General features: G+C 39.0%; 2 protein-coding genes and 1 long non-coding RNA gene across 3 annotated transcripts in view; 1 reads left to right on the top strand and 2 right to left on the bottom strand.

The window, feature by feature from the left end:
- The window catches only part of LOC147817887 (uncharacterized), a 165,011-nt gene that overhangs the window by 119,544 nt on the left and 31,789 nt on the right, over nucleotides 1-13,678 (top strand). The gene's annotated exons all lie outside the window — the stretch shown is intronic.
- ndufa4l2a (NDUFA4 mitochondrial complex associated like 2a) lies at nucleotides 1,234-6,199 on the bottom strand. Its single transcript, XM_023427665.2, has 4 exons — nucleotides 6,040-6,199; nucleotides 3,050-3,135; nucleotides 2,202-2,262; nucleotides 1,234-2,083 (listed from the first exon to the last, which is right to left on the bottom strand). The coding sequence occupies exons 1-4, from the start codon at nucleotides 6,082-6,084 to the stop codon at nucleotides 2,027-2,029; spliced, it is 249 nt and encodes an 82-aa protein (XP_023283433.1). The 5' UTR covers nucleotides 6,085-6,199; the 3' UTR covers nucleotides 1,234-2,026.
- The window catches only part of actr5 (actin related protein 5), a 6,464-nt gene continuing 5,223 nt past the window's right edge, over nucleotides 12,438-13,678 (bottom strand). Inside the window, exon 9 of the mRNA XM_023427376.2 lies at nucleotides 12,438-13,411. Coding sequence (XP_023283144.1) covers nucleotides 13,088-13,411 — 324 coding nt within the window. The 3' untranslated portion in view covers nucleotides 12,438-13,087. The remainder of the gene's footprint in view (nucleotides 13,412-13,678) is intronic.

Here is a 13,678-nt window from a genome sequence, read left to right as displayed (position 1 = left end):
GTTCAAAAGGAGGATGTTTTTTCTTTTTTATCTTTGTTATTCTTATTCTGTCTTTATTCTGTCTTTATTCTGTCTTTATTCTGTCTTTTTGTCGCATTGCAAGGAGGAAAATACAAGAGACGCTGAGATGAATATGGGCTCAGAGCACTGAGAGCCGAAGGAGAGGTCTGGGGTTTCTTAAGAGGATGAAAGGAGTCTCACCTTCACTGAACAAAGCTGAGAGATCCTGTAAGAATTTAAGAGTTTGTTTAATTTATCCTTCAGAAGGAGTGTGGGAGTTACTGAGGCAGTTAATACAGCAGGAAAGAAGGGAAGGACAAATAGTGTATGTTGATATTTAATACGACAGAGGGAATAGTTTCAGAAATCAGGACAACATACTGTATGCTATCCAGTTTGAAGTCAGGGACTGACACAGCCTTTGGTCTCCCACACATTTATATTACAGTCATTTTAACAATACTCCATTTACAATATATTCAGGGTATCTTTAATCAGTGCTTTGTTCTGTGCTCAGTATCATCTTCAAAAGAATGAAGCAGGAATGGAAGAAGCAGAGTTGAATATGAAAACAGTGTTTGTGATTGAGATGTTGTGACTTTAAAATCTTTGCAACCACTTTTTTCCTCTTCACCTGCATCTCTTTTTAACAAATAGGTGTTAAAAGTTTTAACCTGATTCACCTCATCACTGTCTTTCATTCTCAGCCCGTATGCACTGTGTGTGCTTGTTTCTGCAGCATGGAGAGACAGTGGTACCTGGATGTGGGCTGGTGTGTGTGCATGTGTGTGCTCAGGTTGCACACAGTGTGCTCTGCTGTCACACATCAACACCATGCTGGGGGACTGTTCAACATCCTGCCACTGCTGTCCTTGATCAAAGACACACACAGGGCTGCTGTCACACACACCGGTGCACACAGACACACACACACACACACACACACACACACAAGCTCCCACACACTCCACTAAGTGTGGTTATAGAAGCACTAATCAGACTGTAAAGTGAGAGCTGCACTGCCAACAGATGGATCTGTTCCACCATAGTTACTGATTTACTGTTTTGTATTTTTATCTCAGGATGTGGAAAAAGATCTGTATCTGACTCAGTTCCATGCAGGTGTTTGAGGAAAGTCACCTGTCTGTGTATGTATGTGTGTGTGTGTGTGTGTGTGTGTGTGTGTGTGTGAATGTGTGTGTGTGTTGGCAAGAGAATACTCTAATTCAAACATGAATCAGACACTTTATTTATTGAGAGAGTTCAGCTCAGTTTTCATAACTTACACAGTCATTGTAGCATTTAGTGGCTGCTAAACCTGCAATCATGTGACAGTTATGAAGAAACACATGCAGTTCCATCACATTAACTGGACCTTCAATGCAATACAGCAGGCCATTGTCATTTTATGAGAAGGTGGTACAGTTAGTTGAAGAATATATAAGGAAACACAAGCCTTGCAGCTGCAGAATAGGACAAGACTGTGTTGCATTCAACCTTCAGACACCAAAGAGATGAAAAAAAGCTCAAAGAAGCACATCATAGTGTTTGCAAATGTAAGCTCCTAAATTACAAATAATGTATATTAATAGATACCTGGAACAATCACATGAATGCATTCAAATTTCAAAAACACAGCAGCAATAAAATGAAAGGCATTTGTGATTTTTTTTCAATACCGCTGGAAAATGTCACCAAATCTAAACTCCTTGGTTTATAATGTATGAGCGAAACAGGCCAGGATGGTTTAGACATAAAGCGAGCATGTGCATCCATGTGTCATATGTCTCCTGCATATGTTGTACGTATGTAGAAATGTTACATATTTAACTTTTTCAGGTTTCATGTGTGCCCTCAGGATCCGTTGACTGACCATCCCAGTCACATTAACAGTGTTAACAAGTTTGTCACCAGCGACACTATCCTGATCTAGGATCCTTTTCACTTTCCACCTGCAATGAGGAGGGGAATGAATCTGACCGTAGATCAGGATGTTCTCTGATTTTTCCACTCTGGGTTGTGAGATTTAGAAGTCAGGTCCCTCCTTCTTCAGGTTTTTGTAGTCAGTGGTGATGGCCACAAACTGGGGAAGAAAAAGATCAACTTCAACAGAGGCTTGATGATTATAACATCTGTATCCAAAGTGACACTGTGTCTCAAAGTGTCCCCTTCCTAACACTGAATACTTGTGTCTGTATTACCTTGTACTGGTATGTGGGGTCAAGTTCATTCCATGGCTCTGGGTTATTGGTTTTGTTCCAGCTAAACACACAAAGAGATGTGCACAGTTAGGCTGTTTGGGAATCTGATATAAGGATAAATCTTTCATTTGGACCTACCACTCCCAGTAATCTGATCCCCTTTCATTGTTAGATTATACAAAATAAAGTATAGAATAGAATAAAAAAAAGGAAGCAAACACAAAGCAAAAGCTGAGGGTCACATTCAAACTCAACACACAGTATGTGCTTTAAGCCCACTGTGCCACCACCAGGACTCGCTCTCCAGTGATTTCATCAAGCTTGTAAACAATCACTGCTGTAAAGAAATGATGAAAGACCTGCGAGGAGACGGAGTTTCATTAAGGGTAGAACAATAGTTTAGATAGCAGCGGGAGGAGAGGACGTCCAAGCAACATATGGCTTGAGGGGGAAGGGAAAGCAGGCAGGGAACCCTGGTGTCAGAAACACTCATAAAACAAATCCCTCTGTTTAATTAGAGTGAAAAAGTATTCATCTGCCCTCCACTTGCCTCATTAAAGATGTTGACAAATCTTCATTTTAGGATGATAATAGGACTTACAGAGGAAGAAATTCTCAGTTTAATTAGTCTAAAATCAACATTTCCTTGTGGAAACAGGTGTTTTAACCAGGAAAAACACAACTATTAACAAGCTAATTAGCAGATTCCATTTGCACAGTGAAGCATTTGATCCAAACACCATGAAAAAAATGTGTCACCTGCTGCTTCGTCTTTAATACCAAGAAAATGTAGATGATCTTTGTATAGCATGTGATCAGAAGTCAGGGTGACATGTGAAGGTGCTTACATAATGTAGGGTGCTCTGGCAAGACGAAACAGATACAGACATGCTCCGCCCATTCCCAAACAGATGAAGAAGAACTGGGGGATGAGCTGAAGACAGAGAGAGAGAGAGAGAATCACAAGATTAAAATTCTTACATCTTATATCATGTTGGTTTATTTAGCCTTTCTTGATTTGTTATTTATGAATATACAGATACTGAGTTTACATTTGAAAAAGCAAAACGCCTCTTTGTGTATTTGCATCTTTGTTTGATTGACATTTGATTGATTGACTGGTTGGAGCCCTGAGGATCAGAGGGAACAGACAGCTGTGATTCACAGCCAGAGGTGGAAACAAAGTCAGATCCTAGATCAGCTAGGTAATTGGCTAGCCACTATATTAACCTACGAAGTGAGGGTTCAAGCTTCTCATTCTCTCCATATACAGTGCTCATCAATAGGGGAATGAAATAGCTCCTTCTCCTATGGTGTACACAGTAACATATAACTTTAAAAAAGACAAAATCAAGTACAAGCATAGTAAAGTACAAGTAGTATTAAGTGAGTAATGAGGATGTTGCTAATAGAACATTTTCTTTGTACTGTTAGTCAAAGCCTTTACTGGAGGTGTGTTGAGCTCACTGCATACCAGTGCACCGACACACATACTGAGGGCAAAAGAGTAGTCCACCACCTGTGCCCTGATTTGCTGGTCATAAAAACTAAAGTGAAGTTAGCCTGTAAAGTTAGCGTATAATCCTTTATACAAGATAAGCAGCTGGTGTCATGGTTGAAAAAAGAAACTCTTTTTCTAAGTTGCATCAGCCTCAGTCAGTTTCAGACTCATGACTCCTGACATTTACTGAGTGTCTCAGTGAATATGCAAATGTGAGAGCTTCTTCTTAAATTAAAAAACAGCAGATGCAGCATTTTATGAACTGGGAGGGGGGGGGATAATTCAACCTACTTACTGAAGAGAGACTCGTCTGTATCACATGTCAGGTGTCAACAATAACTCCATGTTTATTAGAAACTGCATTCTGTATTTGTGTTGGTCTGAGCAGCTGAACAACCACAGTTTGAAGCATCAGCTACTGGCCCAGTGGCTTTTGCTAAATCGGCCTCCATCACTTTTACTTTTACTTTTACTTTTGATGCTTTACATTTTTCTGACAATACCTTTACTATAATGCAGTAAGTACACTGTTTTATTGTTATTACAATAGTATATAATAGTTTTATTACTTTTACTCAAGAAAAAGACCACAGGTGAAAGACGGAGAGAGGGAGAAAACCAGCCATTGATTCAAATTATATGAACTGAGGGGAGTAAAGTACATTTAAAAAAAGGGTAAGGACCAATATAAAAAGATGTATATCTGTCAAGGGGGTGAACCAGTGGATGATTTGTAGTAATGAAATAAGAATGTGTAGTTTACTTGGTAAATTTAAAAAAAATATTTAGATAAAAAAAATATGGTGAGAAATAGATGCAAAACTGAGATATGACCATTATCATTGCATAAATGCAGCAGTTATGCTGTTTACAGGTCACAATAATTCTCAGAAATTTAAATAACACAAAGTGGGACTAACCTGAAGACCATCTGACCAACTCTCCATTTGTCATTTTGTCTCAGTGCTACCTGTGTGGCCTCCATCTGACTGTCTCCTCATCTCTGTCTGTCTGGTTGTCTGTCTGTCTGACTCTCTGTGTGTCTGTCTGACTACCTGTCAATTTGTCTGGCTGATTTTCTGTCTGTATCTCTGACTTTAAAACTTTCTCCCTCTCTCTACAGCCTGTCTCTGTCTGTCTGTCTGACTGTTGAAACTTTATCAAGGAGGTTTGTTGAGTCTCACAGAGATTTGCTCCCTGCAGCCTCTCTCTGTCTCTCTCTCTCTCTCTCTCTCTCTTGCTCTCCTCACTGCCTCTCCGCCTGTCTATCTGTCCGGATGATAGACCATATCAAGGAGCTCTGGTAGAGTCTCATAGGGATTTCCTCCCTGCAGATCTCTCTCTCTCTCTCTCTCTTTCTCTCTGTGTCTACTGGGAGGCCGATGACAAGAAGTTAAAACTCTGTCACTCCACTCTCTGACAGCACAGCCGTTAAAAAACACAGAAATAATCCCGTCCCCTGTAGGGACAACTCTCATTTTTAAGTTTAGTTTATTCCAACTAATGCTCAGATTTTTGTCAGTTTAGATTTAGGAGGTTTATAAAAGTCATGGGAGTGTTTTTAAGTCTTCTCCTCTCTAAGTTTGACTTGATTTCAAATGGACCTCTGAAGCAACTTAACCTACTTAATTAGAATAAAAATAAGATGAGATGAGACAAAAGTAGATTTAGATCACGTCTCTTGGTTTCACTAACACTAACACTATAAAAACACACTGCAGGCAATCATCAGGTTTTTCTTCTACTGTATTTTATCATAAAATGGCCTGAACTTAATTAATAGTAAAGTTTAGTTAGTATTTTACTATAGTATATACAGCTAGATGTGCATTAAAATCATGCAAGGTATTTAGCTTCAGCAAGGTGCTCTATAGACTATAATACAATCTGTCACATCACAGTCTCCCTCCTGTGTGTAACCGTCTGTACTGTTCACTGAATAATACATGAATAAAACACAGACGCAACAGATCCACTCAGTGTAACTTCTAACCGGGCGGGCTATGGATGCAGTTCACTCAATTATATTTACATTGATGTTAATGTAGCACTGATGTTAGATAATGTGCATTGCTCTGGCAGGATAAATGGATGAAACAAAAAAAGAAGAATGTTATTTAATGAATGATTACAAACACTGGAACTGTGCTGACTGCATCCACCTCTCAGTCATTTTCATGCCAATCATTTCTCCTCAGTTATTTTATTTTTATCATATTTTATAAGCAAACTTCACCTACATGCAGCATTTTAATGAGAAAAATGGTTAAAACCAATTTGTTAAAAATATGAAAGTACTAACAAGTAACAGAGAGGAACTAGTTAAAGATTACTTACGCCAGGGTGCCTCTTAGCATGCTCTACAGCTGTCCGAAATATCATTGCTCCAGTTTATAGTTGGAACAAATAATTCACAGTCAATAACTAAGACCCTTGTTATCAAAAACCACACGCTTTGCACAGCCGTGCACAGACAGGATTAAGACCTGTTGTTCTCTGCATGTGGAGGGAGGAGAGGAGGAGGGGGAGGAGAAAGAGGTCATTTACATCTGATTAGAACTACTTCTGCTCCCTTGTTGGGGTGATTACACTGTGCTGGACACTGTGGAACAGTTTATATTTGAATGATAAGGTTTCATCCTTGTAAATATTCATTAACTCATTATTCATATCAGGGTGTTCAATCAGAAGAAGCTGTGTAAGCTCCTGCAGAGAGCTCCGAGGCCTTTTCTCTCTCATTTCCTTCACTTCTTCACTTTGACTTTTCATCCCTCCGGGAACTGACTGGGGAAAACAGAAAAGCATACAAACACAGTGTCCTTTAAAAAAGGCACTGGGGAATATCTATGTCTATGGACCTCTTCAGTTGCCCGAGTCATATCAGTAAAGATTCCAGTGCAAGAAGACAGTGTATAAACATCCCAGAAAACATACAGTCCAGTAGAAAGCTGAAACAACAAAGAAAGAGAGAGAGAGAGAGAGATAGAGAGAGAGAGAAAGAGAGATGTGGGGGTATTTTAGTTCTCAAAATTGAGGTTGAAAGAAAATAGTCTCAAAAAAATAACACAATACATGATGAATAAAATCAAATGAAAAGATAAATACTTGCACAGAAGTCTGTTGCTTTTCCATGATGCCTTCATGTTGCCTGTTCTTCAAAACACTCTGAGAGATTGGCCCTCTTCTGCCAGATTCTCTGTCTGGTGATTTTGGAAACCAACGTCCACTACTCCAAAACATAATTAAGGACCATGATCACCGTGTTTGTATCTCATGAGGAGGCAAAGTGAAAGACCAGAATGTACACTGAGAGAGTATGGAAAATTCAGCTCCTTGACAACTGATTGCAAATGAAGTGTTTTTTAACTGCTCCTGTTTAAAATGTTGAATCAGATAAAGGAACATTGACCCAGCAGGTGATTTAAACATTGTTCAACCTGGAAAAGATTGGCTCTGGATGATTATCATCTCTTAAGCCAAGCATCCCCATCTGAAAGGGTCCAGGCTGAAAACCAAAGAGAAATATAACATGAAAACAAACATAACATAATGGTGAGCCCTGAGGAGCTCAATAAAGATGTCACCTCCAAGTTAACAACATTAGTTCAATAGAAAATATTTGCTCTGTTTAATGGACCTGTGTCTATGACTCATTGCACTCCAGTTTAATTGGAAGTTAAAACAAATACAATTCAATTTGGCACAGCAGTACTTTGCTTACAACTTCACAGATGTTTCATTATTTTCCAGGCATCACACGTGTGTCTGCAGATAATAAAGCGGCACCATTAAGGTCACATGATGATCATCTAAGAAGAACATACAGTATATATTTATAATTCAGAGTGGCATCTATGTATTTTTGAGTGTAGGTTCAAAATTGATTGCTTAGAAGGAGCAATGGAATTTGCACAGTGTATAAGTTGCATGACACATCATGGATAGAGTGTGTGAATGTGTGTGTGTGTGTGTGTTTGTGTGTGTGTGTGTGTGTATGTGTGTGTGTATTAGGGTGACCAGATGTTCCCGTTTTATTGGGACAGTCCCCATTTTTGGTGGCCTGTGCCTGGCTGGAGCTATCCCTGGAAATGTCTTGCGTTGTGCTTGTTTTGGCAAACAGAAGGGCTACCCTTACAGGCTAAAGGAATATAAATAATGACTTCACAACCACCTTAAAGGAAGGGAGCAGCCACTGTTTCACTGTCTTGATGGTTTATGATGTTGGTAAATTTGAATGAATAATACTTTTGTACTCATGGTTTCTGTAAAATGAACTGAACAGTTGAATTGTGGAGAATTCATCAGAGCTGGTCGCCTGTGACCAGGTGGGTTTTAAGAGTACATAAAACTGTGACCATCCCGACTTATTTTGATAAAAACACTTCTGCCAATTCTGCCTAACTGAATTCAGGACTTTGTAGCCAGGTGGAACATTCTTGGGACAAATAACAATAATAATCTGAGCACATTTAACCAGTGTTACACAGCTAACTTTGAGTGATACTCTATCCAGGGGCTACCTTTTCAGTAGCGTGGCTCTGAAAAGTTTGTAGGTTCAAATCATTCACAAAGTGACAAATTTTCAAACTGCTCCTGCAACATAGTCAACTTTTCCACTGTCAAATCAAATACTTAGTATGTAGTATGTTAACTAATAAATTAGTTAAGAAATCACACTGCTATTGACTATTGTCTTCTTTGAACCACATTTCAGTAGACATCAGAGAAGTGGATTATGCTGCAGAAATAGTTAAACTTAAACTGACATTAGCCTTTTTAAAACAACTGTTCAAAACTCCAGCAGAAGAGTGTTTTATACTCAAGAAGAGAAATAGTGTAGTACCCGTCAACTGAAATACCAAGTAGTATCAAATAAATGAATACCATTCAAATTACAATTGGACATGAATGATACAGAGACAGCTGCATCTCACAAACTTTCCATGTTCTCTGTCCAGGCAGGAATCTATTGGGGTCATTCTGCTTTTAATGCTGAAGCTGCTGCTCCTGCTGATCAGTGAGCTTCTCATTGGGAGCAGCAGGTGACTCTGGTTTGACTCTGAACCAACACTTCTGTTGAAGGAACCTAATGACAAGAGATGAAATGTTGAAACTCCAGTTTGGAAGCTCAGCAGTCAAGAAACTCTAAAGGGAATACACTTTTAAAATTGTGAATATTTATGGTTGAACAACTGGTTGAATATAATAATATGAAAGCATAACATATCAGTGTTACTATACTGTATGCTTTGGCCCATTTACTACAAATATCCAACATTCCAAACAGACCTCAGTTCATAAATGATAAAAATCAGCTTGTGGACACTTGAAAAATGGTGGAGGTCATAACGTTCTTTGAATCAACAGCAGTGTAACTATGCCAAAAGGACATTCTGCTAAAAGGCTATTTTAAACTCTGTAACCATGAAGACCTTGCTGTCATGGTAAAACAAGTGAATTGTGTATTTTCTTACAGCTCAAGTGTTAAACTGGAAAAATAAAATAAAAGTTTTTTCAACCACTAAAATAACTCATTGTGCATCTGTCACACTGCCATCTGTGGGTTTTTAGTTTATCCTCACCTCCAACACAGGACTGTGTGACATGAGCTCAACCCTGCCTGGTGTTCCCGCTGACCTGCACTGCACACTAACACTGCAGCTCTCACATAAATCCCCTAATTGGACACTGGGCAGAATATGGCAAAAACAGGGTTCAATACAGTGCAGAATTGTTTAAAATTACATGGTGTACCTACAGTATCCCTTGAGTTGTTTGATAGACAGTTTATTTAGGAATCCCTAATGATGATGTTTATTGGTCCTAGCAGTAAATTTGACTTGTACATGCCTGACATCTGGCAAGGTGGTGACAGTGCTCACAACAGAGAAAACTAGAATCACCTCCTCTTGGTCATCTGCCTCCGCCACTTAGACTAGTTTCAGATTACATCGCTGTTTATACAGATTCTAATAAAATATTAAACATTTGTGAGAAATTTTGTCATAGTTTCTGTGTGAAGTCTTGAGTAATGGCTAAAAAGTGTTTTCTTAGGTCACGGTGACCTTAACCTCTGACCTTTAACCACCAAAAATCAGTTTGTCCTTGAGTGTAAGTGGACATTTGTGCAAAATGTGACAGGATTCCCTTTAAGAGTTCTTGAGATATTATGTTCACAAGGCCAAATCATGTTTTGTGAGGTGACTGTGACCTTGACCTTTGAACTTTGACCTTTGGCCACCAAAATCTAATCAGTATACCCTTGAATCGAAGTGAATGTTTGTGCCAAATTTGAAGAAATTCCCTCTAGGCGTTACTGAAATATTGCATTCACAAGGCCAAAACTGTGTCACCATGTCTGTGACCTTTGACCTTTGACCCCCATAATCAAATCAGTTGTTTGTGCCAAATTTGAAGAAATTCTCTCAAGGTGTTAACGAAATTTCACATTCACGAGAATGGGATGGACAGACAACCAGAAAACAATAAGGCTCTGGCTCTGACTGTTGCCGGCACAGAGGAATAAAAATGGAGGTAGACGTGGGTAAGAGGGAGATTTAAGCAGGTGTGAACAGAAATAAAGGTGGACGCCATAACATCCCAGCACATCTGTTTTTTCTTGTTGAATTTGAGCCACAACACATCAGTAAGAGCTCAGAGAAACCACCATTAACACAGAGCATAGCCACAGATTATTGTGACCATCAAATACATCTTTGTATTTTTCAAAAACCACAAGATGACAAGATGGCAGGTCCATTAGCTAAACACAATGAATATGTATTGTATGGAAATTAGTAGAAATGGAAATGTCTTTTTTGAATTGCACTTGCAGTTGATTTTTTCCCTGAATATTAACAAGAAAGCCTTCCTGAAATGTAGTGTAGCCATAGAAATAAATCCTCCTTACTTAATTTTGCAAATAAAATATTTACTTAATTTTACTTTTTAATCCCTCTTGTTAAATTTGAGTCACCCTGCAGTCACAGGCCTGTTTCAGCTCTGATTAGCACCACTCTGTCCTGCTGTGGAAACCAGGCTGCTGTTTGTGTGTGTGTGTGTGTGTGTGTGTGTGTGTGTGTGTGTTTGGCTGGCACTTCTCCTTTGGCTTGAGGAGAAGCAGAACAAGCTGTCTGAGGTTTTGAACTTTCAGCTGTGGGACAGTTTAACACCACATAACACTATTAGACAGCAGAACACAGCAGAAGCCTGGTGTGTTAATGTGAACCAACAAGGATCAAACAAGTAGATCAAACACACCTGCAACACAAAACCTTTAGAGTGGATGAGAGAGAATTGAACTCCACACAGACACACAGTGTCAAGCTTCAAAGATCCCTGCTGTCATATGTTCTTTTGAATATTGGGCTTATTAAGAGTTTTATTAAGAGTAGTACGTTAAAAACAAAGTGCATTTTTGTCCACTCTCATTCACAGTAGACCACAGCATCAGTTGAAACCTGCAGTGAGAAAGTGACACAGCAGCTCTTTAGAATGAAAGTCTATGATAACTGCCTATAGAGTCAGTGTAATACTGTATAATAGATCTAGTACTGTGACTACGCTGATGACAAAACACAGCAGCTGAGTGGACACTGTGGAGACTGAAGACAGAACATTACATATTTTGTTAATCTGTGCCATCTAGTGGTGCAACATGACACTGCAACAGCTAATCCTGTATGTTGCATTTAAAGGGAGAGTTCACCCAAATTAGAAAATAAAACATTTTTATCACTCACCTCTTGTAGTTTTGAGTTATTGTTGGTTTTATTGGTCCAGGTTTAGAGGCATTTACCTGTATAACTTTATACAGAAAAAAATAGTCCCTATATACAGTTGACTGTATATGATTGAGTGCAAACATTCTCTGGTCCCACCTACTCAAACGTGAAGATTTGAGGGTTTTCCCTTTTTATTTCTGCTATCTTTGTCCAAATATTCAAATCTTTAGGCTTGGACAAAACAAGTAATCTGAAAATATCATCTACAGCTGTGAGAAACAGTAATAGGCATGTGTCAGACTAAATATTATAGACTAAACAATATTAATCAACAGATTCCACAATCGGTAATGAAAATAATCCAGACCAAGAAGGACACGTTGCAGTTGGACTTTTTTAATTTTCTGAATGCTGTGCACCACAAATAAACTGGGCAGCAAATATTAAATGAAATCAAATAAAACCTAAAGCATAATAAAGTAAAAAATAACTGCATGAATAGAAACAACTACAGGTGAATGTCTATTGTCTGTGTAATTTGAGCGAAATGACTCTTTTACTGATTTGAAAGTGAGCTGTGGTAAAGAAAACTAGAATTACTGCCTCACAGTTGTCTGCCTCCACCACCCCGCCACTAAAATATGAACCATTTGAGTGAAAATTTGTCATAATTGCTGTGTGAAGTCTTGACTAATGGCTAAAAGCGTTTTCTGAGGTCACTGTGACCTTGACCTTTAACCTTTGACGACCAAAATCTAATCAGTTCATCCTTGAGTCCAAGTGAATGTTTGTGCCAAATTTGAGTCCATGAGAATGAGAGGAAGGGACAACCTGAGAACATCATGGCTCCGGCTCTGACTGTAGCCGGCATGGAGGAATAAAAAGATGGGAGGAAAACGATCGTACTGAAAAGAGGAGACAGTGAACACTTGATGTCTAATCATCTGTAACGAGCAGTATCAGACATCTGCCACTTTCTTCTCAACTGACAGTCAATCAAACAAAGAACTGTTTCCATCAGTGACATTTTTTTTATTTTTTTTCTAAAAACACACAATCAGCAAATTTTATTTACATAATGATAGAAAAATATTCCAACTGGACTTTTAAGAGCATTGATGGCTTGATGGCTGTTCAATATGAACAGCCTCTTGTGGTTTCCTCAAGCAGAATGAAAATAAAAGAAAACTGTTACAAAAGTGACGGGAGACCATAAAACAGACAGTGTCTCTCTGCAGACTGATTCTCATTCAACATTCCTGAACGGTGACTTTGCTACTACAGAAAGCAACAATACATTCCCTTGCAGCTACTGCTAATGCTTCTTATATAGCTGAGCTTATATTGTTGTCTGGTTGTGTATTTTTTATGTCCACAGAGAAACGCAGTCAGTAGGCCACACTGAGATATTTCATGTGCATGAGCAGGACATTTTGCAGCTGTCTGAAATATTAACAGCATTAACTCATTGTTTTTGGTCCATCAGAATCAAACAGCAAGATCTTACAGACCTTTGACAATAAGTTCACACCTGTTGTCTGGGGGTTGCTGAAAGGCATGCTGGGAAACTTAACAAACGTGAAGTGAAAAAGCAAATGAAGGTCGGCGCCCCAAAAAGTAAACATTTCACTTACAAAATAAGACACGTGATATCTGAGAGTTTAGGAGGTTACCACGGAAACATCAGCAGCAACAGTAGAGCAGGAGGGATTCAGGGCAGATGTAATCATGGAGATGCCAGCAGAAGCTGCTGTTGAAGTCTGTGTGGTAATGGAGGACTCGGTGGGGCGAGCAGCAACTGGTTTGGCGAGCTTCATGGGAATGAAGACATTAGAGGAACAGTGCTCACTCAGATACTCGCCTCCTTTCTCCTCATAGTCCTGTCTGCTGATCCATCCCTCTGCTTCTCCTCCAGGTGGATGCTCCAGAGCCCAGTCTCTTGCACCGTACCAGGCATCCAGGGCTGGCTGTGATGCCATGGTCACCTGGGAAGGAGTGCAAATGTAACAGAAAACAGGTTAGCTGTGGATTATCTAAAGTACCCCCTCTGAAAAAGAGTTGGCCAGTGCAGACAACTGGTTTCTGTAGATTTTAGTTTTTTCTTATACTTTCTCCTACTTTTTTACATCACTTTTTATATTTTTAAAACCAGGCTTTCATATGCATTTTTTATATACATACATACATACATACATACACACACACACACACACACACATATATATATATATATATATATATGTGTGTGTATA

The sequence above is a fragment of the Seriola lalandi genome, unplaced genomic scaffold, assembly GCF_002814215.2.
Source record: "Seriola lalandi dorsalis isolate HSWRI2012SDOR001 ecotype SW California unplaced genomic scaffold, Sedor1 jcf7180002054861, whole genome shotgun sequence".
Classification (NCBI taxonomy): Eukaryota; Metazoa; Chordata; class Actinopteri; order Carangiformes; family Carangidae; genus Seriola; species Seriola lalandi.
This window is presented reverse-complemented; position numbering and strand designations above follow the sequence as displayed.

Bases quoted from the DNA above. Each gene is read 5' to 3' on its own strand.
- ndufa4l2a (XM_023427665.2), bottom strand. From the start codon at position 6,084: ATGATATTTCGGACAGCTGTAGAGCATGCTAAGAGGCACCCTGGC. The intron at 3,136-6,039 runs GTAAGTAATCTT...CTCTGTCTTCAG, and splicing joins ATGCTAAGAGGCACCCTGGC to CTCATCCCCCAGTTCTTCTT. The intron at 2,263-3,049 runs GTAAGCACCTTC...TTGTGTGTTTAG, and splicing joins GCCAGAGCACCCTACATTAT to CTGGAACAAAACCAATAACC.